We start from the raw sequence: 24,384 nt of genomic DNA, 5'->3' as shown, positions 1-24,384 counted from the left end.
AGAGTCTAGCAGTCTTGACAATAAATTGTTCAGAATATCCTGGCCTGCTCTGCATGCATGTTGCGTTTATAGCAAAGGAAAGAAGTGACGTACAGGAAACAAAAAGGAGCGAGGCACAGAGAAGCTGATTGGTTATAGTTCAGAGCGGCCTTACATGAGCGTGGCGTCAACAGCTGACCCACTCAAGACTCTGTTCCTGTGGTAAGAGGAGTTGCAGTTCATTTACCCGACACAGTAGGTCATAGTTCACTGTGCATCCAAACTCAAACTACATAGTGACATCTTTGGCCAAACTGAATTGGGTAGTAAAAGATGGGCCAAGCCTACTGGGAGAAGACCTGGTGTCTACAGCCAGAATAGACAGTCGTGAGGAGGGAAGCTCTGGTTACTGCGTTGAGGAGGGAAGCTCTGGTTACTGCGTTTTTCTTAGTCTCCTTCTGTCACCTCCAGTTCATTCATGATGTAAATGATACTATAAATGAAAGTCACATTGTACTAGCCTAGAAGGTAGCCAGTTCTCATACTTAGCCTGCTTCCCTCAAGGGGAAGTGTCTGTGGCTTTCTAGCCCCTGGGATGGCAGTGTGGATCAAAGGTCTTTCCTAACCCTTATTATTACTATGCTAACTTGAAAGCCCTTTGAACCTCTTCTCTTCAAAGGATGTACTTAGGTGTTTTTTCAAAGAGGATTATAGCTATTATCATTTCTTCTTAATAGTTTCCCTGTTTTTGAAATCATTTGGTTTAAATAAACTTGCTTCAGCCATGTTTCAAATTATCAGGAGTAAGATTTTTGATTCAATCATATATTTTTCTTCTTAGAAGAAGAAAGAAAGAAAAGAGAGAGAGAGAAAAAAAGAGAAGGCAGCCGGATGTTTGCAGGATGTTCCCCCACCAGGGGGGATAACTCCAGCTTAGATGAGCTGTGAATATTCACTGGGGCCTTCTTTTGAGATTTCATTTTGCAGCTCTCAGAAAATTGAGTGATAATTAGCTTATGTATTTACCAAATCTAATTGAGGCCGACCTATCTGACATTACTGGGAGGCAAATTTCTCTCTGGTTTCACCATTCTAATTATAGGTATACGTGTAAAATTTTAATAGCCATAATTATGAATGTGAAATATTCTGCCGTTTATTTCTCTACAATGTCTTTAAAATCAAGTCTTCTTGGCTAGATGAAGAGAAATTTAAATGCAGGTTCTGCCCTGCCACTTCCCAAATCCTGAACTAATTTATCTTCTTGGAAAACTCTTGAGATAAGGCCAGGCTCTGTTTCCTAGCTTGCCTGGGACAGTGGACGGTGCTCTGGCCTTTTATCTTGCCCTTCTTGATAGATCAGAGGAGGGGGAAGGGAGGAGGTGCCCTAAAAGACTCCGCCCTTTGCTTTAACAGAGCCCCCGTTGACCTGAGGAATGGTAGCTTTGCCTTTAATCTTGGAAATTCAGAGACACATTTTTCTGGGACCGCTGTGTGTTTGGGCTCCTAACAAGACAACTTCCCTTAAAACTTTGACTCCCGGCAGCACTGCCACCCCGTGGTCTGAGCTCCAGACTCCACAGCTGGTGTTCTTAAGCCAAGAGGCCTGGGTTCCTCCTGCTCGTGCTCCCGCCCCACCTAGCTTGTGCGCTGCGGTATCTACTGGGGTCTGGGAGCAGGGTCCCTCACCTTCTTTGCAACAGATACCCTCTCAGACGGGAGGCTAGCCATCCTGTGTTTAGACAGGCTTTCTTCCTAGTGTTTTCTTGTGGTACCTAGTGGGGCAAACTGGACCAAACCGGAAGGAAATGGTCAGGTGGAGGTAAACGTGAGGGGACAGGAGGGGGACAAGTGAAAACAATCCAATCAAAGACAAAAGAAGAGAAAGGTTGGTGTTGAAGCAACTTTCCTGGTGGTTCTTCGGCTAGATCCCTGAGGGCTCCGTATTCTTCGGAGGCTGAAAGAGTCCATGGGGTTCTCTTTGAATATGCTGTTCAGTCATACAGCCCACTGCCATAAGTGTTAGGGAGCTCTTCAGTGTCATCACCCGTCATAGTGACCCAGGGTGTGCAGGTGGCATCACACCCTCCCAGTTTTCTCCTGGGCCGTTTGTCATTTCTCTTCCCTATGGCTTTTGTGGTGGGTGTGCACTTGCAGGTGGAGCCAAGCGAGAGCCAAGCAAAAGGCCGTCATGAAAGGAGACAGAAATGGTGCTAGTGCAGAAAGTACGGGGTGTGGTCGCAGCCTCCTCAGAGCCAATCTCTGACCTGCCCTGAAACTTGGGAGTCTTATGCCTATGGGTTCGGAGCTCAGCATTTGCAATGGAGTTCAAAGGTTGGCCCAGGATCTCAGCCCTTCAGTCTGAGATCAACAAAGATTGAAGAAGATACTAGAGGAGGCAAGAGCACTAACAGCTCCCTAATTACCCTCTAGATGCATATCTTTAGATCAAAAGTGAAGCCTTCACAAAACTCCTAATAGACCCAGAGTAGCTGTGAGGCCCATCCGGGCTTTCCTGCAGGCTTCCCAGATGCCTTCCCATCTTAGAACAAAGCAACGCCATGAGGTCACTTGGTCTAGTTGGCACCGCCAGCCTGCTTCATGTTCTTTCTCCAGCCAACACGCAGGGCTGTTTAAACAGTCCTCCCCCGCCCACCCCCAAATTACAGTATACCTCTGGAAGGAATTTCTCAGAGACTTTGATGAAAGAGACCGAGCTGAAGAAGGCAGCCGTGAGTGGCCAGAGATGCAGAGGGCCAGCCGGAGACAATCAGTCACCGTTCGGGTTCTCCCTGATGGCCACCAGGCAGCCAGGATCTCAGCATGCTTTCCGTTCCTGCCTCAGTCCTCGAAAGCTAAGAGTCTCTCTTCACCCCAGATGACTCATTTACGAGGCTCGATAGAAATATGTTTTGGCTCCTCACACTGTTAGGTCTAGCCGGATTGTGTGGCGAGGGCTGATGTAAGATGTTCCACCGAAGCAAGGGAGCCACCACCCGGCACGCCTTTGTCTTGAGAAGTCTAGCAGGGGTTATGGTTTGCAGCTGGTAGGTTTCCTGTTGGATGCTAAATGATGTGTTAGCCTGAGAGAATGTTTCCTTTTCTTCTTTTTTTCCCCTTCTTCTTCCCTCCTCGTTTTTGCAATTTTCTAATTCAGAGTTCGTGTTTGTCTTCTCGTCTCTGCAGATTTTGGTCTGAGCAACTGTGCGGGGATCCTGGGTTACTCGGACCCATTCAGCACACAGTGCGGCAGCCCTGCCTACGCTGCTCCGGAACTGCTCGCCAGGAAGAAATATGGCCCCAAAATTGATGTCTGGTCAATGTGAGTTATCCAGCTTGTGAAAGTCGGTGTTGCCTCCTAAGGTCTCTCACTATCTGATGAGAATTACCTACTATGCCGGGGTCTCATCAATGATTCTTGGAGCCCACCCTCCTTTTTTCTTTCCAGACTTTTCTTCATAAACTTTCAAAATGGCATTTACAAACATTTCACTGGGGAGTTGGGAAAAGCGCAAAGTCTAGCCTTCACAGACTTCCACTGGTGTTCCGTGAACCACCCAGATTGTATGTAAACCTTTTCATAAAGCCAGATCTGAAATTACAGCTACCCAAGAGGCCAAGGCAGGAGGATCGCAAGTTCAACGCTGAGTTTAAGGTCCCATGGGCAACTGAGTGAGACTCTGTCTCTGTATCACAAGGAGAGAGTGGATGGAAAGGCAGCTAGTGGTGAAATCCTGGCTTTAGTATATGGTAGGTTCGAGGTTCAATCACCTGTGCCACGAAACTAACCAAACCAACACATGTGCACATGTACACACATACACACACAAACCAAACAAACACATGTGCACACATATACACACTCGCACACACCAAACCAAGCCAACACATGTGCACATGTACACACATACACACACAAACCAAACAAACACATGTGCACACATATACACACTCACACACACCAAACCAAACCAACACATGTGCACATGTATACACACACACCCCAAACCAAACAAACACATGTGCACACATATACACACTCGCACACACCAAACCAAACCAACACATGTGCACATGTACACACACCAAACCAAACAAACACATGTGCACACGTATACACACACACCCCAAACCAAACACATGTGCACACATATACACACACGCACACACCAAACCAAACCAAAAACACAGGCCTATGGATATACATACACTGATACACATCACATACACACACCACACAAACACACACACTACAAACTACACACACACGCCAAACCAAATCAACAGACACATGTGCACTTGCAGTCCATGTGTACATATACCACATATACACACCATATAAACAGACAACACATACCCACACACATCACATACACCCCCACATCCTCACTAAAACAAAATCACACAAACAGACCCTACCATAGTTTCCTAAGCACGAGCTCTAAATCCATCTGCTGAGGCCCACCACGCCTACCTCGCCCACCACGCCCACCTCGCCCACCTGGCCCACCTCTTTGCACCTCCTGGTCCCGCACCACCAGCTTGGTTTTTCTCCCATCTTCCCACCTGTCTTTCCTTTGCCGGGATGCTGGTCCGGCTCTTCATCCAATCTCAGTTCCAGCTTTCCTCCAGCAGACCCTTTGTGGACTCGCCGTGTTCCCTGCCGAGGGCCCCTGTGCCCCCTCACTTTAATTTCCCTGTACGCCTGCCGCCGCCGTTCACTCTCCCATTTGTGAGCCCCTTCACTGTCTCCTCCAGACTCTTCACAGTCTTGGGACAGCTGGGGAATTCATTAACACGCCATGGAAGAAATGAAAGACTGTGGAAGCCCCAGATGCCAAGGGACATTTCAAGGGTGTTGCATCCTGTGGTGACCAAAGGGAAGGTGGAGTCAGGGAGCAGATGGCAGTTTGCTCCTTGAGGTCAGGCTCTTAAAGGGATGGACAAGATGGTGTTGCCCCAGGTGTGACCACACGAGCTGAAGCCGGAATCTCCTGCATGTAGCAGGTGTGTAGAGGAGGGCGCAAGGCCCAGGCTCCTCTGCCGCCTCGTGCTAACTCTGACACAGAGTGAGTCGGTTATCCACGTGGAGATGAAAGCACAGGCCGAGCAAGGCTGGGTTTTGTTCTTGGCCTTTTTGCCAAGTTGCTTGGTCAGGGGAAGGAATTCATATTTAGCAACCGCCGACACCCTATCTCTCAGTTCTATGACTAAGTTAAAGGGCCGTGATCCTCAGGGAAGCTTCTTCCCCATTTCCCATGGCCGCCAGCTCTCTGTAGGTGGTCAGAAAATCTCTATGGAGGCTTCGTGGTGAGCAGACACGGGAGCAGGGCATGGAAGGTGTAGAGTTTCATTCGTGCCAGAAGAGTCCCCGGGACAAGATGGCAAGCTGCAGCACCCCTTTCATGTCTCCTTTACTTGTGCCTCAGTGGGCAGAGCCAATTGCATAGCTCAACCTTGAGCCGGGAAAGACCTTCTCTCCTGCTTGCTGGGTATAGCCAGCGTCTGTGACTCACTTGCCTTCTTCTGTGACCGAGTTGTGTCTCCCAGTCCCCACTTAATCTTCCAAAGCCCTAATGCCCCTGGTCAAGGTGTTTGGTGATGGCACCTTTGGGACGTATTACTTTCAGATGTAGTGAAGAAGGCGGAGTCCATGCTGCTATGGGTGTCCTTCTAAGAGGCACAGAGAACTTGTGTTGTCTGTGTGCTGTGTGAGGTCACAGGACAAGAAGGGAAGGAGGGAGGCTCTCTCCTGTGATGCGGCGTAATAGATTGGCAAATAGGATTAATCAGGCTAACTTTAATATCAGCTTTATTGAGGGGAAGAAGGGAATAACTTACAAAGCCAAGGTTCCAACGAAGAGCAGGAAAACAGAAGGGAAAATGGGGAGCATACCCACAATATTTATAAGTAAATAATAACCTCAGGGGATCCCGCCCTTCAAGCAAGGTCATTGGCTGGGCTTACCCTACATCTCCGGGAGCTGGGGCAGCAGCCTGCCGCTCTTACAACACTCACTCCCGAACCCAACTGTTGTGTGATCTTGATCTTAGCCTTTCAGCCCCAGAACTGTAAGACGGTATCTATTGTTTGAGTTCCCCGTTCTGTGGTATTTTGTTACGGTAGCCTGAGTTGGCCAGCTTTTCATTGCTATAACCAAGTACCGGAGATGACGAGCACATGAAGAATAAAGGTTTGTTTTGGCAAGTACTTCTGAAGTTTTCAGTCTGTGATGGATTGACCTCATTGACTGGGGCCTGTGGTGAGGTGCAACACTGGGGATGGAGTCTGTGACAGGGCAGAACTGCCAAGGTTACAAACCAGGGGCAAAGAGAAAGTCCAAGTTCCCTTTCAGAGCATGTACTAGCTGCTTAAGGATTTCTGCTAGACCCACTCCTAAAGATCCCTCGCCTTCTCCTAATGCCTTTCTGGGAATCAGGCCTTCAAAAGCACACGAACCTCTGGTGGAGACTTGCCCAAACCACAGTGTAGACCAGGCTGATGAAGACACATACCTGCCTACAAGTCCCCTGTAAAAAAGATGCAATGTCAGGCAGCCTGAAGGCAGGCACACAGCTGGATGAAACTGAGAAAGCAGTGTGGGGGTGGGGGGCTTTAACCTGCTCTTGAGAGCTGAGTGAAGCTGACCAGTTAGGGGAGGGGGGACGGCTCCAGGCCATGTACGGCTCAGGCACTGCTGGCATCTGAATACTGCCGGCTCTGCAGGTCCTGGCGAGAGCATGAAACTTCAGAGCCTTCGTTAGAAGATGGATTTTCCACTACCTTGGAGTCCTCTGTCTGAGGGAGGGATTAGGTTTCTGTGTGGTACCCACGGCTTTGTTGACAGAATTGGGAAATAGAAAACCCAAAGAGAATTTAATTCAACACTGCTTAAGATGAGACGGGAAATGGAGCCCACTGGCTCCCTGCTCTAAAACCATCATTACAAAATGCCTCTTTTTGTTTTTAATTGCTGTGAAACAGCATAGTAAGGAATTGACTTCTAAAATCAAAAGCAAATATCCCTCTCCAGAGGATTTTGAGCCTGCTGGATGGCAGGGACCAACTCTGAAGCTTCTGAGGCTGGTGAAGAAGAAACCAGCCTGTTGCATAGAAAGGCTTGGAGAATGCTTGAGACAGCTGGAGCATCCTGCTGGTAATGTGAGCATTAGCTGTGCAAAAAGGGATGGCGTCCTGGGGCACTCGTCCTTGTCAATGGTGTCACGTTCAGGACCATTTAAATTATCCTTAAAACCATGTTCACCTTTCTCCTTCACTTCACTCAGAGGTCTTATATGCTCACTCATGTGCTCGCGCGCACGCACGCGCACACACACGCGCGCGCACACACACACACACATTCATTCTTTCCCCCCTCCACCCCTTCCCCTTCTCTTCAGTGAACTTTGAGATTTTAGACACAAAACTGTATTGGTCACTTTAGTAAACCAAACATTTATTATTGCTTTTCGCCTTTCCCTCAGAGTGGCATGTGTTCTAATTTGAAAATAGCGTTAATGCAGATGTGCTTTTTAATTGAAGAGAATTTAACTTCAAGACTATTTTACAACATTTGCTTGAGAACCTCAGCGAGCCTTTAAGGGTTAGAAGAACGGACAGCAGAGTCTTGTCCCCCAGGAGATGGAGAAAGCGCCGTTCTCACGGCACAGTGGTTTGCCCTGGTGGCTGTGCAGCCTCGGGACCTAGTGCAGAGTCATGCACAGACATTGTGCCCCCGCCAAGCCCATGACCCCAAGCTTCCTGAACCCTTCTTTTGCTGAATTCATGGGAGGGACCTGTCTTTTCCGAATTCCTTTGGGTAGATAAGTTGGGCAAGGGGTACCATGTTGTTTCAGCGCATTTGTCTGTACAGAACACCGTGTTCAGGAAGAGAATGACAAAACCGGGCTGGGTCCCAGTCTCCGCGTTTTACGGAATGACACCAGATGCTGTCCTCTGCAGGCAGGGGTCACAGACACAAGGATTTTCTCTGTATTCATGATAAAAGCTGATGAGGAAGGTGCAAGGAGAACTGTGTTCATTTGGGGAAGCTGAAGCCTTTTGACTTTTGAAAGAGAAATTCCATACTGGCCGGGCATGGTGGTACTGCCTCCAATCCCAGTGTTCAGTAGTCAGGGGCCGGAGGCATTTGAGGCTATCCTGGGCTACATAGTGAAACCTCATTTCAAAGACGAAGCTTCCTTCAACTCTGGCATTTCCCTGCTTTTGTAGCTAGCACATTTATTGAAATAGAGCAGGGAAGAAAAAGGAACAAACACCTTGAAATCCACCAGACTTATTTTCCTGCCAAACGCAGACCATTTAATGGAAGAGGGCTGGGACAGAGGCTTTTTCAGATGGATGCAGGATTCCTCCTTTCCTATCAGGACTTCCTTTGGGAGTTGTTGCTGAAAATTGATGTAGAAAGACCTTCTGGTGGAGGGTTAAGTTTAGATTCTTCAAGGTAGTTTCTTTCTTGTAGAACCATGCAGAACCAAGGTGTGCTTGGTTCCTCTCACCGTCTTTGTGTGAGCCGGGTGGTTGCCGAGGCTCCTGGCCACATGCCCCCATGACCTCACTCTCCACCTGCTCAGGCAGAGTTCATATTCGCTCTTTCCTTGAGTCTGGATAGTTTCTGGCAACTTCTCCAGGGAGCAGCGACTCAGTGTCCTTCTTCTTGGAGGAATAATAATGAATAATAATAATAATAATAAAATATTCCTCCAGGGAATATTTTAATGTGTCGGACTGACTGTCAGGACCAGCGCTTGCCTTTGACTCAGTACCGAAGGTTCCACACCTTCTCCACAGGGCCCCTTTCCTTCTTCCAGCTGCCCATCACTACCACTGGTTCCTTCTCTTTTGACATCAGACTGTTGTGCAATGTTCTTTACCCCGTAGGCTTTCCCCCCCTGCAGTGGCTCCCTGCATTTCCTGTCAGTTGTGAAACCAGCCCTGTCGGATTGCTGCTCTTCCCCGGCCCTGTCTCTGTAATCGCTGGCTCTCTTCAAAGCTCTCTTGGAGTTGTAGAAGTTTTGTGTCTGCCACAGAGAACCCAGGAAACCCCTGGGCCATATTTCAAAAGGCTTTTCAGGAAATTCTGAGCATGTTTGGAAACTCTGCCTGATTCTATGGGATTACAGGCTTTATAAACCGCATTCCACATCTCCCTTGGTATTCTCGCATGCTTGTGAAATGTCAGAGGGGCTGCCTCTCTCTTTATCCACCTATTAAACATGGATGAAAACTCTAGGGGAGAGGAGTTAAGACGCCCAATCTAGTGTGTCTTTTAACCTCTCCTAGGGCTATCCGGTTATTAATGTGGGTTTCCATCGTCATTTCCCAAAAACAATTGTATTTCTTATTGTTGTTTTGTTTTATTTAAAAAGATGAGGTTTTTTTGTTCCTTTTTGTTTTTGTTTTTAATGTGACAACTTAGAAGATTTATTTGGTGTTAAATTTACTCCAGATGCAGCACTCAACTCTTCCTACGGTTTCAGTTATTCGGCCTTCGTGCTTGGGATGAAGGGAGAGGAATCTCTCAACGTCTGTGAGTTTGTAATTGTTAATCATCCATAATAACTGGAAGCCTTTTGGTAAGGCAGTCACGCTCTTACTTGGAGTTCCCTGGCGCCGTCTTGAACACAGTATCTCTCATCATTATCTGTGGTCCAGGGTATGTAAGGAGGAGACAGAGACCAGTGTGCTATGCAGTGACACAGGGAGCTGGTGCTTTGTTTTGTTTTTGGTTGTTAGTTCTTATTCTTTGAAGCCAACTGGTGATAAGGAGTCAAGTGATTTTCTGTCTTCAGGTCACCCAGAAGAAACTTTTGAAATAGTTTTAGAGTTGCTCTTGGTTCAGACTTCCAACAAATCCCTTCTACAGGGTCCCCCCCCCCCCACTGCATCCTGCCCTTCAGGCGGGTCCTTCCCCACCACACAGCATCCTGCCCTTCAGGCGGGTCCTTCCCCACCACACAGCATCCTGCCCTCCAGCCGGGTCCTTCCCCTCCACACAGCATCCTGCCCTCCAGCCGGGTCCTTCCCCACCAAACAACATCCTGCTGCTGGAGGCTTCCTATAGCACTCAGCGCGTTCTACTTGTGACAAAGAAGCCACACGTCTCCAAAAGATGAACTATGGCATGAAAGGTGACAGGGCAGTGTCTTCAGGCTCTAGTGTTGTATGCTGCCCTCTGAGCCGAAGAACATGTGATGTCTTCACATGTTGACTTAGGTGTTTCTCTGGTTTGTTTGTTTAAGTGTTATGAGCACATAAATCCAAAATTATATATTAATAAATGTATGGCCTTGTATAACTAAAATGCCCAAACTAATTACATTCTAGTAACTCAAAGACACAGGAGCCCCAGCGTATTCCAATGAGGACATTAACATAATGCAGTGGGGCCAGTGCTGAAGAGGAGCTGGATTGCAGTCTGTAGTTTGTGTGGTCCTCCCCGCCAGTCCTCCCTGCCAGTCCTCCCTGGCAGTCCTCCCTGCCAATCCTCCCTGGCAGTCCTCCCTGGCAGTCCTCCTGTCAGACTCACTATGATGGCTTGAGTCTCCCACCGTCTATGTTTTATCTTCCCAGTGGATTTTAAAGCAGAGTGCATTTAGAGAGTTAAAAAAAATCATTATTGCATTTAAGTATGTGTGTGTGTGTTTGTGTGTGTGTGTGAGTGTGTGTTAGAGAGAGAGAGAGAAGGAGGGGAGAGGAGTGGAGGGAGCGGGAGAGGAGATTCACATCTCAGTGGCATGTGGAGTCAGAGGACGTTGCTGTGGAGTCATTTCTCTCCTTTAACTTCTACGTGCATTCCGGCACTCACACGCACTTCACCAGGCTTGCCTGGCCAGCACCGATGCCTATTGGACCATCTCAATGGCCCCAGCAGGATTGTTAAACCACATATAACAAGGCCTGGTCTGGGAGTTTCTGACTCTGAGTCTGGAGCCGGCCCGGGAATGTCCACTTTCAAGTGTTCAGGTGCTGCTGGTGTGCGGAGTGAGGGACACACTCTGGGAAGCTGTGTTGAGGTGGTGCTGGTGTGGGACTGAGGGACACACTCGAAGCCGTGTTCAGGTGGTGCTGGTGTGCGTAGTGAGGGACACACTCTGGGAGGCCGTGTTCAGGAGGTACTGGTGTGTGGACTGAGGGACACACTTGAAGCCGTGTTCAGGTGGTGCTGGTGTGTAGGACTGAGGGACACACTCTGGGAGGCCGTGTTCAGGAGGTACTGGTGTGTGGACTGAGGGACACACTCTGGGAGGCCGTGTTCAGGAGGTGCTGGTGTGCGGAGTGAGGGACACACTCTGGGAGGCTGTTCGCCGCTGCCCTTAGCAGGAGATTCGCAGGTGCATCCCTGACACATTAAGTCCACGTTGGCCTCCTCCTCGTCAGATGGGGATACGGTAGAGTCCTGGCTGTGGGCAAGTACCCGGTCTTGTACAGAAGGTGAAGACTCTGGCTTAATGTTTGGCCACCCGTCCTTCTTCAGCCCTGCGCAGGAGAGGCCGCCTCCAGGCTTCCGGGAACAGTTCATCTTGGAGGTAACTGTTTAGTGGTCTTCAGTAACCGTGGGAGAGTCCAGAGGTTTTCCACTCATTAAAGCCTATGTGTAAGGCCTCTTCGTAGATAGCGCATAGTTTTGAGACTTCTAATTTTTTTTTCTATCAGTGCTGAAGACTTCCCAAAAGCCAAGCATTTGGCTCTACTTAAAAAACACATCAAAGACACAAGCCTGCCGAACGGGGCTTTAAGGCAAGCCACAACCTCGGCTCTCCTCCCCTCCCCTTCCAAACTGCCTCCCTCAGCTACTCAGTTCTATCTGTCACCGTGACTGGTCTGGTTTCTGAGTTTTAATTGGTGCATCCCTTCACATGTGTACTTGATTTCTTTGTGAAATCTATCACTTCGTTCTGACTGATAACAGTACTGTGTGCTTGCTGCCACCCTCCCCAGCTCTCCAGTCTGAGCCTCTTTGGCTCGCTTATGTGGGAGGGTGACTCGCTGTGTAGGTAACTTGTTTGGCTATGGAACTTTTTGTTCACCTCTCTTCATGCCCTGAGGAATGTGTTGCACTGAACACGCGTTAAGAACAACTGTTGTCTGTAACTGTGCATCTGCCCTGTTTGTTTGACTCTTGGGTTATGTAATTTGTCACGTGGCCTCGTCCGGCCAACTGAAGGTATATAAGCTCATACATAAAACACTGCCCTAAGAGGCTGCCCGGTCTCCTTAATCGAGCTTGTGTCAAAAGCAGTGTAAGCCCACACTGTCCTCCTCTTTCTGATCTCAGTTTTACTTGAAAGAGTTATGTTTATTCGTGTGTTTGCCCATTGCCTGTTCCTCTCCAGCTCAAAATCCAGAATGGCACCATTGTCTGGCTGACAGAACTCTCAGTCAGAGAGAGGCATCCAGCAAGAATCTGTGGAATGAACGTGTCTGTCCCCTGACTCTGTTCTGAGATCAGAGAGAGAACTGGGCCTCAGATTACATCTGGAATCTGAGCGTGCTTGAAGCTGCAGTGTGGGCTCCAGTACCTGTCATTATATGGCTTGCAGAATTCAGAGGCGCCTCTGTGGAATTACACCCGAAGGGTCTTAATTTCAATCAGTTTCATTGGCTCTGTTTTGACTGGAAATCCTGTTGCCTTCTTTAAAAAAAAAAAACACATCCGCCCTGGGTGCCTTTGAAGAGTGGAGACCTTTTGGCAAGCAGACATTTCTTCCCCATCAGGAAACCTCATCAACATGATAGGAGCTTTATACATCAAGAGAGTAAAATCCTCCCAGAAGACTTGGCTGTCCTCTGGGTTGGCTTTGGTATAAGCAGTTAAGTCCGCTTGGCAATAGCTCAACCATAGCTGAGATACTGGTCCACCGGTGGCAGGCTCCCAATAATTAATCAATGGAGAGATGAACCTGGGAAGGACTTCCCAGAGCAAAATTCAAGAGATTGGATTGGTATCGTGGCTTCGCTTACAAGAGACAGATAGAAGACTGGCTTTGGGTGCGGAGGTTTGATTCCAAAGTGCTGAGTGGTAAGCCGGAACACTCTTAGCCCAGAAGGGATGCCCTGTGTTATTTAATCTGTCCCCTTCTAAGTTCTACCTGTATAGCGTATCTGGAACTATTACAGGCCCCTAACAGTGTGTCCCACATGCTGCCATTTGGAATTCTCTGGTGTTGATGTCTTCTCATTACAACTTGAGTGTCCCTTGTCCAAAATGCTTAGGGCCGGAAGCATGTTTTGGTTTTGAAATCTTTGCATGTGTGTAATGAAGTATTCTGAGCATGGGACCCTAGTCAGTGTTCTGCATATACATTCTAGACCCAGCCTGAAGGCGATTTTAGGTAGTACCCTTGGTGTACTACCACATGAAGCCAGAGGGGGCGTTTGCTGCTTGTGGTGCCATTTCGGTAGTCAAGACGTTTCTGAATTCGGGGCATTTTAGATTTTCCAGCAGATACTCAGCCTGAATCCAGAGTGAAGACAGCGTGGTTTCTCTCTCCTCCAGAGGCAGCTCTTCCTGTTCTTGCTGATCTCTGGGCCCTCATTACATCTTCACAGTGTTCTCACCCCAGCCTTTCGGGTGTCAGCACTTCGACCATGACGCGACTGGAGGGTTCTAGAAAGACGCCTCAGCTGGCTGTGTGCTCTTTGTCTTCTGCACCCTGGGACCGCTCTGTTCTCACGCTTCGATGTGTCTCTTTTCAGAGGTGTGAACATGTACGCTATGTTGACCGGGACCCTGCCTTTCACAGTGGAGCCTTTCAGCCTGAGGGCTCTGTACCAGAAGATGGTGGACAAAGAAATGAACCCGCTCCCCACCCAGCTCTCCACAGGTAACGTGTCTGCTGCTCTGGACTCTGACAGGTTTGGACTCCCCTTGTGGTGATTCCCTTTCCCTGTCTAAACAAGAGAGGCTGCTGGGCTTCCCGTCCCTGGAAAGCCAGTCCGTCCATTGATTGTGCATTCTCCTTTCCACCGTGATTCGGAAGCTCTGATCCCCTTCTTCTGTCTCTGGTACAAACTACATGCAGCAAGAGGGGCCTTGCTGCCTTTGCTTGAGAAGGAGCTGCAGGCTCACACTGTGCAGTGCGGCCTCGGAAAGACTCGTTTGCTTCAGCCAGTTTACTGCAGAGAAACATTGGTTTCATTCAAGTGTTGGCTCCGTGATTTGTTTTATTATGTGGGTTTTGAGGCCTTTCAAAAGCTTTTGGGCATGTGTGGACTCGGTTACTTCATTAGAATAAACCAGAGATGATTTTGAGAAGTTCTCTCATACTTCAGCCCCTTCGAATTGCAGTAAAAGACTTGAATAAAGATTGGGTTTCAGACTCAGTAAATTGATAGGATTCCATCTTTTGTTTGGTTCACAATTCACATCAAGTTCCTGGCCTGTGCTCGGCTCTGAGGGGTCATTTAATTGCTCTGTTAGAATAAGTCTAGGGTCACTGAAATGAGGCTTTCGACAAAGAAAGGCCAATTATTTAATTTCCCCTTTCCTGATACATTTTGTTTTGCCACTATTGAGTATTTTCCCCTTGGGTTTGTAAGCGTCTGGGGAACTGACCTGAGATACACTCTTGTCAATGGATCCTACTTGAAATGAGTTCTTGGGCATGGTTATCCAATCCAGCTATGCTTTCACCTTGCAAGTAGATTATAATCCCTGGAGGTTGAGAGCCAGGGAGGCGTTGTGTCCTTAGGAAGAGAGGTTACAGTAGTGACTTTTGGAAGAAATAGTTCTGCACTGGGGGCCCTGCCTCGTGGAGTTAGGGAACTCACGACGTGTTGAAGGAATCGCCACACGAGGCTTCTGGGCATTCAGAGGTGTTGGAGGTGCCGTAAAGCACCATTCATCCATCCATGTATTCATCACTTCATATCCGTTCTCATAGTCCATGACAACCAATCACATGCTATCTGTGTTCTAGACGCCAGGAAGAGAGCCATATGTAGCCTCTGCTCCTACAGAGCACATACATCTGTGGAGAGAGGCGAATATATACATACATGTATATGTGTATCTGTACACACACATATATGTGGATAAATAAACATGTCAGATAGCTGGTAGTGTTGGTGCTTTAAGTGAGGTGGCATCAAGACACACAGTTGCATTGCAAGAACTGCTCCCCCTCCCTGTATGGGCGTTGTCTACTCCCTCCCCTAGCTCTGCAAAGCCTTACTGGCCACTTTCCCATCTCCATCTCTCTTCATTTTTTTGAAGTGAAGGCATTATGAAGATGGAGAATACGTATAAACCCCTTGTCTCGCTGCAGTTGTGCTGAGATCTCTTTTCCCTGCTGAGTTGTGTTCCTGGAATGGACAGACCATGGCTTGTTTAGCCTGTCACCTGTTGAAGGACCGCTGGAGTGTTTCCAGTTTGGGGCTGCTGTGAACACGCAGCTCCAGATGTGTCTGCGAATGTGATTTCTTTAAGACAAGTGGCCAAGAGAAGAATTGCTGGGTCGTGATGATAACGGTCAGCCCCAGTTCTCAGTGGCTGAGACCACAAGGGCTTACTTTGTGTGCTTCATATTTTTTTTTTTTACTGTTTCTTCATTTATTTATTTTTTTTATTTTTATTTTTTATTTTTTATTTATTAATTAATTTATTTAATTATTAAAGATTTCTTCCTCTTCCCCGCCACCACCTCCCATTCCCTCCCCATCCCCCAATCAAGTCTTCCTTCCTCCTCAGCCCAAAGAGCAAGCAGGTTTCTCTGCCCTGTGGGAGGTCCAAGGACCACCCACCTCCATCCAGGTCTATTAAGGTGAGCATCCAAACTACCTGGGCTCCCACAAAGCCATTACGTGCAATAGGATCAAGAACCCATTGCCATTGTTCTTCAGTTCTCAGTAGTCCTCATTGTCCATTATGTTCAGCGAGACCGGTTTTGTCCCATGCTTTTTCAGTCCCCGGCCAGCTGGCCTTGGTGAGTTCCCGATAGAACATCCCCATTGCCTCAGTGTGTGGGTGCACCCCTCGCAGTCCTGAGTTCCTTGCTCGTGCTCACTCTCCTTCTGCTCCTCCTTTGGATCGTGAGACTTCAGTCCAGTGCTCCAATGTTGGTCTCTGTCTCTGTCTTCTTTCATCGCCTGATGAAGGTTAATATTCAGGGGGATGCTTATATGTTTTTCTTTGGGTTCACCTTCTTATTTAGCTTCTCTAGAATCACGAGTTATAGTCTCAATGTCCTTTATTTATGGCTAGAAACCAAATATGGGTGAGTACATCCCATGTTCCTCTTTTTGGGTCTGGCTTACCTCACTCAGGATAGTGTTTTCAATTTCCGTCCATTTGTATGCAAAATTCAAGAAGTCATTGTTTTTTACTGCTGAGTAGTACTCTAATATGTATATATTCCATACTTTCTTCATCCATTCTTCCATTGAAGGACATCTAGGTTGTTTCCAGGTTCTGGCTATTACAAACAATGCTGCTATGAACATAGTTGAGCATATACTTTTGTTGTATGTTTGGGCATCTCTTGGGTATATTCCCAATAGTGGTATTGCTGGGTCGAGAGGTAGGTTGAACCCGACTTTCCTGAGAAACCGCCACACTGCTTTCCAAAGTGGTTGCACAAGTTTGCATTCCCACCAGCAATGGATGAGTGTGCCCCTTTCTCCGCAACCTCTCCAGCAGAGGCTATCATTGGTGTTTTTGATTTTAGCCATTCTGACCGGTGTAAGATGGTATCTTAATGTTGTCTTGATTTGCATTTCCCTGATTGCTAAGGAAGTTGAGCACGATCTTAAGTGTCTTTTGGCCATTTGAACTTCTTCTGTTGAAAAGTCTCTGTTCAGCTCAGTGCCCCATTTTATAATTGGATTGATTAACCTTTTACGGTCTAATTTCTTGAGATCTTTGTATATTTTGGATATCAGACCTTTGTCAGTTGCGGGGTTGGTGAAGATCTTCTCCCAGTCAGTGGGTTGCCTTTCTGTCTTAGTGACAGTGTCCTTTGCTTTACAGAAGCTTCTCAGTCTCAGGAGGTCCCATTTATTCAATGATGTCCTTAGTGTTTGTGCTGCTGGGGTTATACGTAGGAAGTGTTCTCCTGTGCCCATGTGTTGTAGAGTACTTCCCACTTTCTTTTCTATCAGGTTCAGTGTGTTTGGACTGATATTGAGGTCTTTAATCCATTTGGACTTGAGTTTTGTGCATGGTGATAGATATGGATCTATTTTCATTCTTCTACAGATTGACTTCCAGTTTTGCCAGCACAATTTGTTGAAGATGCTCTCTTTTTTCCATTGTATACTTTTAGCTCCTTTATCGAAAATCAGGTGTGCTTCATATTAATTGAAGGCTGGATCAAAGATTAAAGAGGTCTGAGCCCAAGTGGGATCTCAGCCCCATTGCTGGTCCATCAGAGAAGATAAAAAAGGAGGTCCCCGCCCAGCAGTAAAAGTCACTCATGCCTTCTGTATCTAAGCATGGCACATGGCCTCCGTCAAACCCTAGGGAAGAAGCAGTGCCACCCCACCACGGGTGCTGATGGTGAAAAGGCAGAGATATGTGTGGACAGAACTAGTGTGAGCCACGCACAGGCTGTAGGAGAAGCGGGCCAGTGCAGCAAGCCTGGTTGGCCTTCGTGCCCCTGTGATCAGCTGTTATGTCCAGAAATACTAGTTTGCCAGTTTCAAGAGAAGCAGTCCCTTCCTGGAGCAACAGAATGAAGTTCTTCCCTGTTCCTGCCCTTTCAGTGTGTCAGGCAAAGTGAACAACATTGTTCCCAATTTACCAGCGAGGAACCTGAGTCTCAGAGTGATTCCGTTGTCTTGACTGAAAACCCGCATTTCCCTTTGTACTGTGCTATTTATTTTCCCTTTCCTTTTAAAAACACATGCATGTGCACGTGCATACACAGACACACACACGCCACACACACACACACAGACACACACACACATGCTCATATGTGTGCAGCACTTGCAGAGGCCAGAGAGGGTGTCTGAACCCCTGGAGCTGGAGTTATGGGTAGTCTACCTAATATTGGTGCTGGAACTGAACTCGGGTCCTCTGCAAGAGCAGCACTCACTCTTAACTGCTGAGCCATCTCTCTGGCCCTCTTTCCTTATTAACACATGATCTGTCCCCTCCACAGCCCACGAACTTCAAAGTCTTGTCTCTTGCCTTTAGGACTTGTGTTTTGAGTGATGTCATTACAAATTGAAAATGCACCAATGTTACCATCTATCAGGAGCACGTATCATTGTTAGTTTGATATTCTGTCTACCCTATTTGAAATGATTACATCAATTAAATCTTATGATTACCATTTAGACTAAATTCAAAGTTTTATTTATTAATTTATTTTTACTTTAGCAAGGTTCATTTGGAAAAAAAATTGCAGTGCTCCTGTCCTTGATAATCTATGAAATGTGCAAAGAATCGCCTCCTGTACCCATCACGCAGTTGGAAACCTTCAGCCTTGGGCCTTTCCAACTCTCCTCCAGTTGATTTCCGCTTTCTGCAAGTTGCCTCCTGCACAGCACAGAGTTCATGAATGCCTTTCGCGGCTGAGTTTCCCAACAGTTTACTCTTTCGTCACGGCGCCATAGCAAAAGCATTTCTAGTGTATTCCAAGCAGACACTTTCAATTAAGAGGATTTTGTCTCACAGATGCACAGAGAGAGACGCTGAGGAAGAAATGTTGGCATTGCTGAGGGTTGGGCCCGGTTAAGGTTTCCAAGAAGGCTTTACCCATCCATTGTGAAAGGATTCTTAGCTGGGAGGTGATGAGAGGGCAGCCTCTCTCGAGAACAGGCCTCTGCTTGCATTTGCCTGGCTGCTGTAATGGAGGGTGTCTTTGTCTGGTGCCTGCAGCCCTTGCTTTTGGCAGTGTCCTGTGCTCACGTGAGCCAGTTCAGACTCAAGAAGTCTGACTGCTCCTGAAAGAAACGGTGTTGGCCCCGCAGTGGTGCCTGCCTCCTGGTGTGTGCAGGTGATGGAGCCCCCATTCGGCTCCAACTCTCTCAGCTCGAGTATAAAGCCCAAAGGTCAGCTGTCAGGAGGCGAGGGTGGCCAGGACCATGCTAGATCTCACTTTCTGGGTTAGCGGGGAATGCGTCATCCCTCTTGGCCCCAGAGACACGGATATTTTCAAGATCCAAGGACAAACTTGGAAGCACTCTGAGGATGTTCACAAAGTCTTTTCAGGACAGCAGTGTGATGGCTGTGACGTCCAGAGGTGTATGGCTATCAGCAGGGACTTGGACTAAAATTATGTGCGCTCATCAGCAGTTTGTCAAGATTTAGAGCACTCGGTGGTGAAAATAGAACAGAAACACACATTTGGGTACCCTTAGTTTTTCTGATTAATCATTCTTCAAAGAAGCCCGGCCCCAACTGTGAATGGCTGCCAGTAACCTAGGGACGGACATTGGAGATCTCAGAAGGCACCCCGACTGAGCCGCCCCACCCAAAGGGGTGGGCATCAGAGAGCTCAGAAGGCACCCCGACTCAGCTGCCCCACCCAAGTCAGTTCATCAAACCTACCACGTTGTCCTTGAACAATAAAGACCCCTATTTAGTGGTGGGTTGGGGCGGTGGCTCAGTGAGCAAGAGGGCTTGCTCTTCAGAGTTCAGATTCCCAGATCCCACATTGGAAAATCTGACATAGTTGTGCATAGGCCTGTAACCCACCGTTCTGGAGAACAGAGACAGGATTTGTTGGCTCTTTTTGGCCTCCAGTTTCAGTGAAGAGACCCTTTTGTGAGTGGTGACAAAGTGGGACACCTGTCCCATCCTCTGGCTTCTGTCCCTTCCCTCACATGGGTGTACACACCAAACAAACAAACGAAAACTCCAACCCCAGAAAATCCTCAGGCAACTCCTGTACTCTAGGGAGCCGAGGGGAGGGAAAATATTTAAAACAGGAACCTCTTTTTGGGTGACTTTAGGAAAATTTTATTTCGAGACTTAGCTATAAAACTGAGTGTTGAGGCTGAAGAGATGGCTCAGCAGTTAGGAGCATTTGCTGCTCTTCCAGAGGACCCAAGTTCAGTTCCCATCACCCACATGGTGACTCACAGCCATCTGTAACTCCAGTTCCAGGGAACGCCCTCTTCTGGACCCTGTGGGTACTGCATGCACGTAGTGCAGTTACATCCACACCTACAAAACTGCTCATAAAATGAAAACAAATAAATCTTTTTTAAGAAGTCTGACCATGCTGATGTACCTCATGGCTCTTATGGCTTCTGAACCTTCATTTGGCTCAGTATATTCTTGAAGGCAGATGGCCACATCTGCTGGGTGCTCATGCACAATTTACCTATGGGCGTGGCCTAGCAAAGGGCTATTCCTCTGGAGCCCATTCTGATCACAACTGGCCCCTCTTTGGACAGCTTCATTTCCGCCATAGCAAAACTGCTCACAGAAAGGCCTTCACTCTTTCAAGTACGGTATAAAATGACAACCGGGGCAGATGCAAAAGTGAATTTCCGTGACCGCTCCTGGATAAACAGGGTTCTATTAAAACCCTGGGAAAGAGCTCTTGAGAGAAAGAACCATTTGGAGTCAAAGCAAATGGAGATTATATTCTGGGACTTCCGATTTAATCCGGTAGATTTGGATATATAGAAAATGAAATAAAAGAAGGATTTGGTGGGGGACCTAGGAGGATGACTTAGTTGATGGAACACTTGACCTGCAAACCTAGAACCATGAGTTTGATTCCCCGAATCCCACATGAGGATGCTGGGTGTGTGAACACCGTGGGGCATGCACTTGTTATCCCAGGGCTGGAGAGAGGGAGACAGGAAGATCCTGGCGCTAACTTGAGCTCCAAGTCAGGGAGGAACCTTGTCTCAGAAGTGGGTGGCGTTCCTTTTTCCCCTCATTTTTAATTAGTTCTTGGAGAATTTCATAGAATGTATTTATTATATTTACCCCTCCCTGACTTCCCCCAGATCCATGCCCCCTTCAGATGTCCCCTTAGGTGGTCCTCTAGCCTCTACATACATGCACGTGGGTGTGTACACACACCCACGTGCACATGTGTACTTGGATAGACACAATCATGCTTACATACATAGGAATAGTATTTTCTGCTTCTGAGAGGGAAGAGGATGTGCCTTACATATCGTACCCTGAGGTTTTCCTTGAACTTGCTATGTAGCTGAGAATAACCTTGAACTCCTGACCCTTCTGCCTCCACCTCCCAGGTGCTGGGATCATAGGCTTGTGCCTGACTTATATGGTGTTAGGAATCTATCCCAGGACTTCTTCAAGCTAGACAGTCACTTTGCCGGATGAGGTGTATCTCAGTGCCTTGCAAGACATTATGATAAGGTGTCATAGAACAGGAGAATAGAGTCTCAGAACTCAGGAAAACCAGGTCCCTGTGTGTGGAATCTCGTTCTGTCTATGTATGAACACTCAACTCTGTCCATGTGTGTGGGCTCTCACTCTGTCCGTATGTGGGCTCTCTGTCTGTGTGTGGACTCTCACTCTGTCCATGTGGGGGCTGTCTGTGAGTAGACTCTCAGTGTCTTTGTGTGAACTCTCACTCTCTGTGTGTGGGCCCTCTCTCTGTGTGCAGACTCTCTCACTGGACAGTTCTGTACCTGCGACCTTCCAGAATATGGTTTTGCATGTTGTCCAGCTGTCCCTCCTATTGTGATCCTAAAGGCTACAGAATCCAGCTTCCTGCCCCTAGAGTCTGGGTAGATCACGGGTGTTCTGAAAATATTCGCCTAGTGAGAGGAGAGCCAGGGTATTAAAACAAATTGCCTGTGCTGGGGATGGAAGTAAGAGGGGCTGCGCGGATTTTATAGTTTTGTCAATGGTTTTTACATCCTTCCTTACACTTGTCTTTAGACTGAAAATAAGAGCAAACACTATTGGCGTGCATTCTGCCCAGACATCTCCTTCCATTTAAGGGACAGCATCAGAGGGGCACGGGTTTACCGTGGTCGGCTTGCTAGAACCCTGTGACAAACGAGGACTTGAAGACATAAGTTAGAGTTGGCCTAACACCTAGACCAAAGCATGCAGATCTCTGGTGTCCTGGCAGCCTGATGCACGTGGCTAGGTCAGCGTGTGTTCAGGCTGGACTGGGCACTGTGTTAGAATCTCACAGAGTTTGGGGCAGGTGTAGGAGGCAGTAAAGAATAGCTTTGAAAGAAGAAGACCGGACTGCCGGTAACGCACGTGTGTAATCCAAGATACCATGGAGGCTGAGGTGGGGAAGATAGAAATCTGCCTGGGCTACAGAGGGCTACAGAGGGCGTTCGAGGACACCCTGGGCTACTTTGTGAGAGTTGATCTCAAAATAGAAAGTAGAGTAGGGCTGAGGGCATAGCTCAGTGGTGGTTCCCAGGCGAGTACAATGGCTCAGGCTTAATCCCTGGGTCATTAAACAATCAATTAACCAACCAGCCAGAAAGCACCTCACGAGACACGGTGCCTGCGGTAAGGATCAAGCTCAAGGGTCTAATTCAAACTCATTCGTCTTTCTTCCTTTCTGATGGATCGCTCAGTCGACAACATGCTGTTGGGTGTTTTCTCAGTTTCTGTACTTTCATCCCCCACATGGAAATAGTTCTTGTCTATGGCTGATCTCTGAGTGACTACAGGAGCCCACAGATTGTTCCAGAAATGCATGGTCCTAAAGGTGGGAACCGAAATCGTGATTTGTGCCTTACCGAAACGAAGCCCTGCCAGAGACCCCGAGATTGGAGGCTCAGAGGAGATAAGGAAGCAGACCTGCAGCTGCAGTGTCTACAGCGTTCAGTCCATAACGTGTGTTCTTTGCTGACTGTCTCACAGGGGCTATCAACTTCCTGCGCTCTCTCCTGGAACCAGACCCTGTGAAGAGGCCAAATATTCAGCAAGCACTGGCAAATCGCTGGCTCAACGAGAACTACACTGGAAAAGTGCCCTGTAATGTCACCTATCCCAACAGGTAAACCAGTGCTTGCGGAGGGACACCTTCTCCATTGTGGTGGGGGCTGTGCTGTGAGCCTCCCGTAGCTCCAGACAGGAGCTGTAGTGACTGAAGTCAGTGCTGTTTATCCCGCCGCCTTGCATGGCCTTGGCCACCTCTGCAGCCGCTCTCCTGCAGACAGACCCATCTCACTGGGCAAGAAGATGCAGCCAGGGCTGTCCTATGTCTTTGTGCTGATTGGGTCCTGTGGAGCCTGGTTGGAGGAATGGAAGCTGAGCTGCAGGACATGCCCCCTCGCCAAACCTTGCTCTGATGGGTTACATATTCTCTAAGGGGCACTGTAGTTCACTTAAAGTGTCCATTTAAATGAACTGTGACCTATGTGGTGTGTGTGTGTGCCAACGTTAAGCATCTGGGATCCCATGGAACTAAGCCTTTGAAATCACCTGTTACACATGTTGTCTGCTGCTTGAGTCTTGATGTGTCTTTCAGCTCCAAGTCCCTTGCTTGAAAGTCCTGGGAATGGGTGCAGATAAGGTCGGATCATTTTCTTTGGCTGCCATATTGCGGGCTTGCCGTGGACAGAGGCCTTACCTCGCAGTTTCCACGAGGGCTCTGGACGGGTGCACTGAGTCAGTTCACCTGGCCTGTGTCTGCTGGGGGCAGACTGCAGAGCGGAAGACCAGCACGAGAAACATCTCTGTGCGCTTTGGGACTCATTTCCCTATTCTCAAGTACTCTGAGTGAGGGATAAAGACCCTCCCTTGGCTATGAGACCGCCTGACTCCAGCCTTCCGGGGTAGCCCATTTCCCTTCTTTTTTTTTTAACCCTTGAGAGCTCTTCACATTCTACCAAGCTTGGATGAGGATCAGAGAACTACAAAGGAGCAGGGGAAGGGTATCCTCTGAAACTGTAGTTTTGAAAATCCCCCAGTCTTGGGCGAGAAGGTCTAGAAACATCCTCTAAGCCTTTGGAAGCTGAAGTGCTGAGTCTCTTGAACAAGGGCTTTCACTTGGAATGGACTTGCTTAAAGTGCCTGGATGAACATCCCTGGGATCCGCGTCCAGGCTACTTGACCACACTTGTTCTTGCCCTGGTCTTCGAGGAGATGACTTGGTCGAGTTACCATGTATAACTCCAGCATTTGGCTCACGAGTAATTTAGACAAAGTCCGGGGTTACCCAGGTTATCAAGGGAACCTGGAAATAGACACTGTCTTCCAATACCTGCTCGGTCTGGGCCAGGAATGGAAACAGACACCAGAACAATTAACCCCTGTGAGCCTGCAAACAAGCTGGGGGCCCTGCCTTGTTTCTGCAGAGCTGCTCGCGGGCTGCCTTCTGTAAAGAGGTGGCATTGATGGCGACCGAAGGAGTCGTTAAGCTATGTAATCACTGTCTACCTGAGCATAACCCATCCCCCCAACACAGAAGCTGTTGAAGGCTGTGGGGCTGGCACTAGAGACACAGACAGCTACTTCTTCAGTGTCA

General features: G+C 48.0%; 1 protein-coding gene across 1 annotated transcript in view; it reads left to right on the top strand.

Annotated features, from left to right (window-relative positions):
• Hunk (hormonally up-regulated Neu-associated kinase) overlaps nucleotides 1-24,384 on the top strand; it is a 111,780-nt gene that overhangs the window by 63,287 nt on the left and 24,109 nt on the right. The window contains exons 4-6 of the mRNA XM_057765653.1: nucleotides 3,166-3,301; nucleotides 13,700-13,827; nucleotides 22,776-22,911. Of these exons, the coding sequence (XP_057621636.1) occupies nucleotides 3,166-3,301; nucleotides 13,700-13,827; nucleotides 22,776-22,911 (400 nt within the window). The remainder of the gene's footprint in view (nucleotides 1-3,165; nucleotides 3,302-13,699; nucleotides 13,828-22,775; nucleotides 22,912-24,384) is intronic.

Source organism: Chionomys nivalis, chromosome 3 (genome assembly GCF_950005125.1).
Source record: "Chionomys nivalis chromosome 3, mChiNiv1.1, whole genome shotgun sequence".
Taxonomy (NCBI): domain Eukaryota; kingdom Metazoa; phylum Chordata; class Mammalia; order Rodentia; family Cricetidae; genus Chionomys; species Chionomys nivalis.
This window is presented reverse-complemented; position numbering and strand designations above follow the sequence as displayed.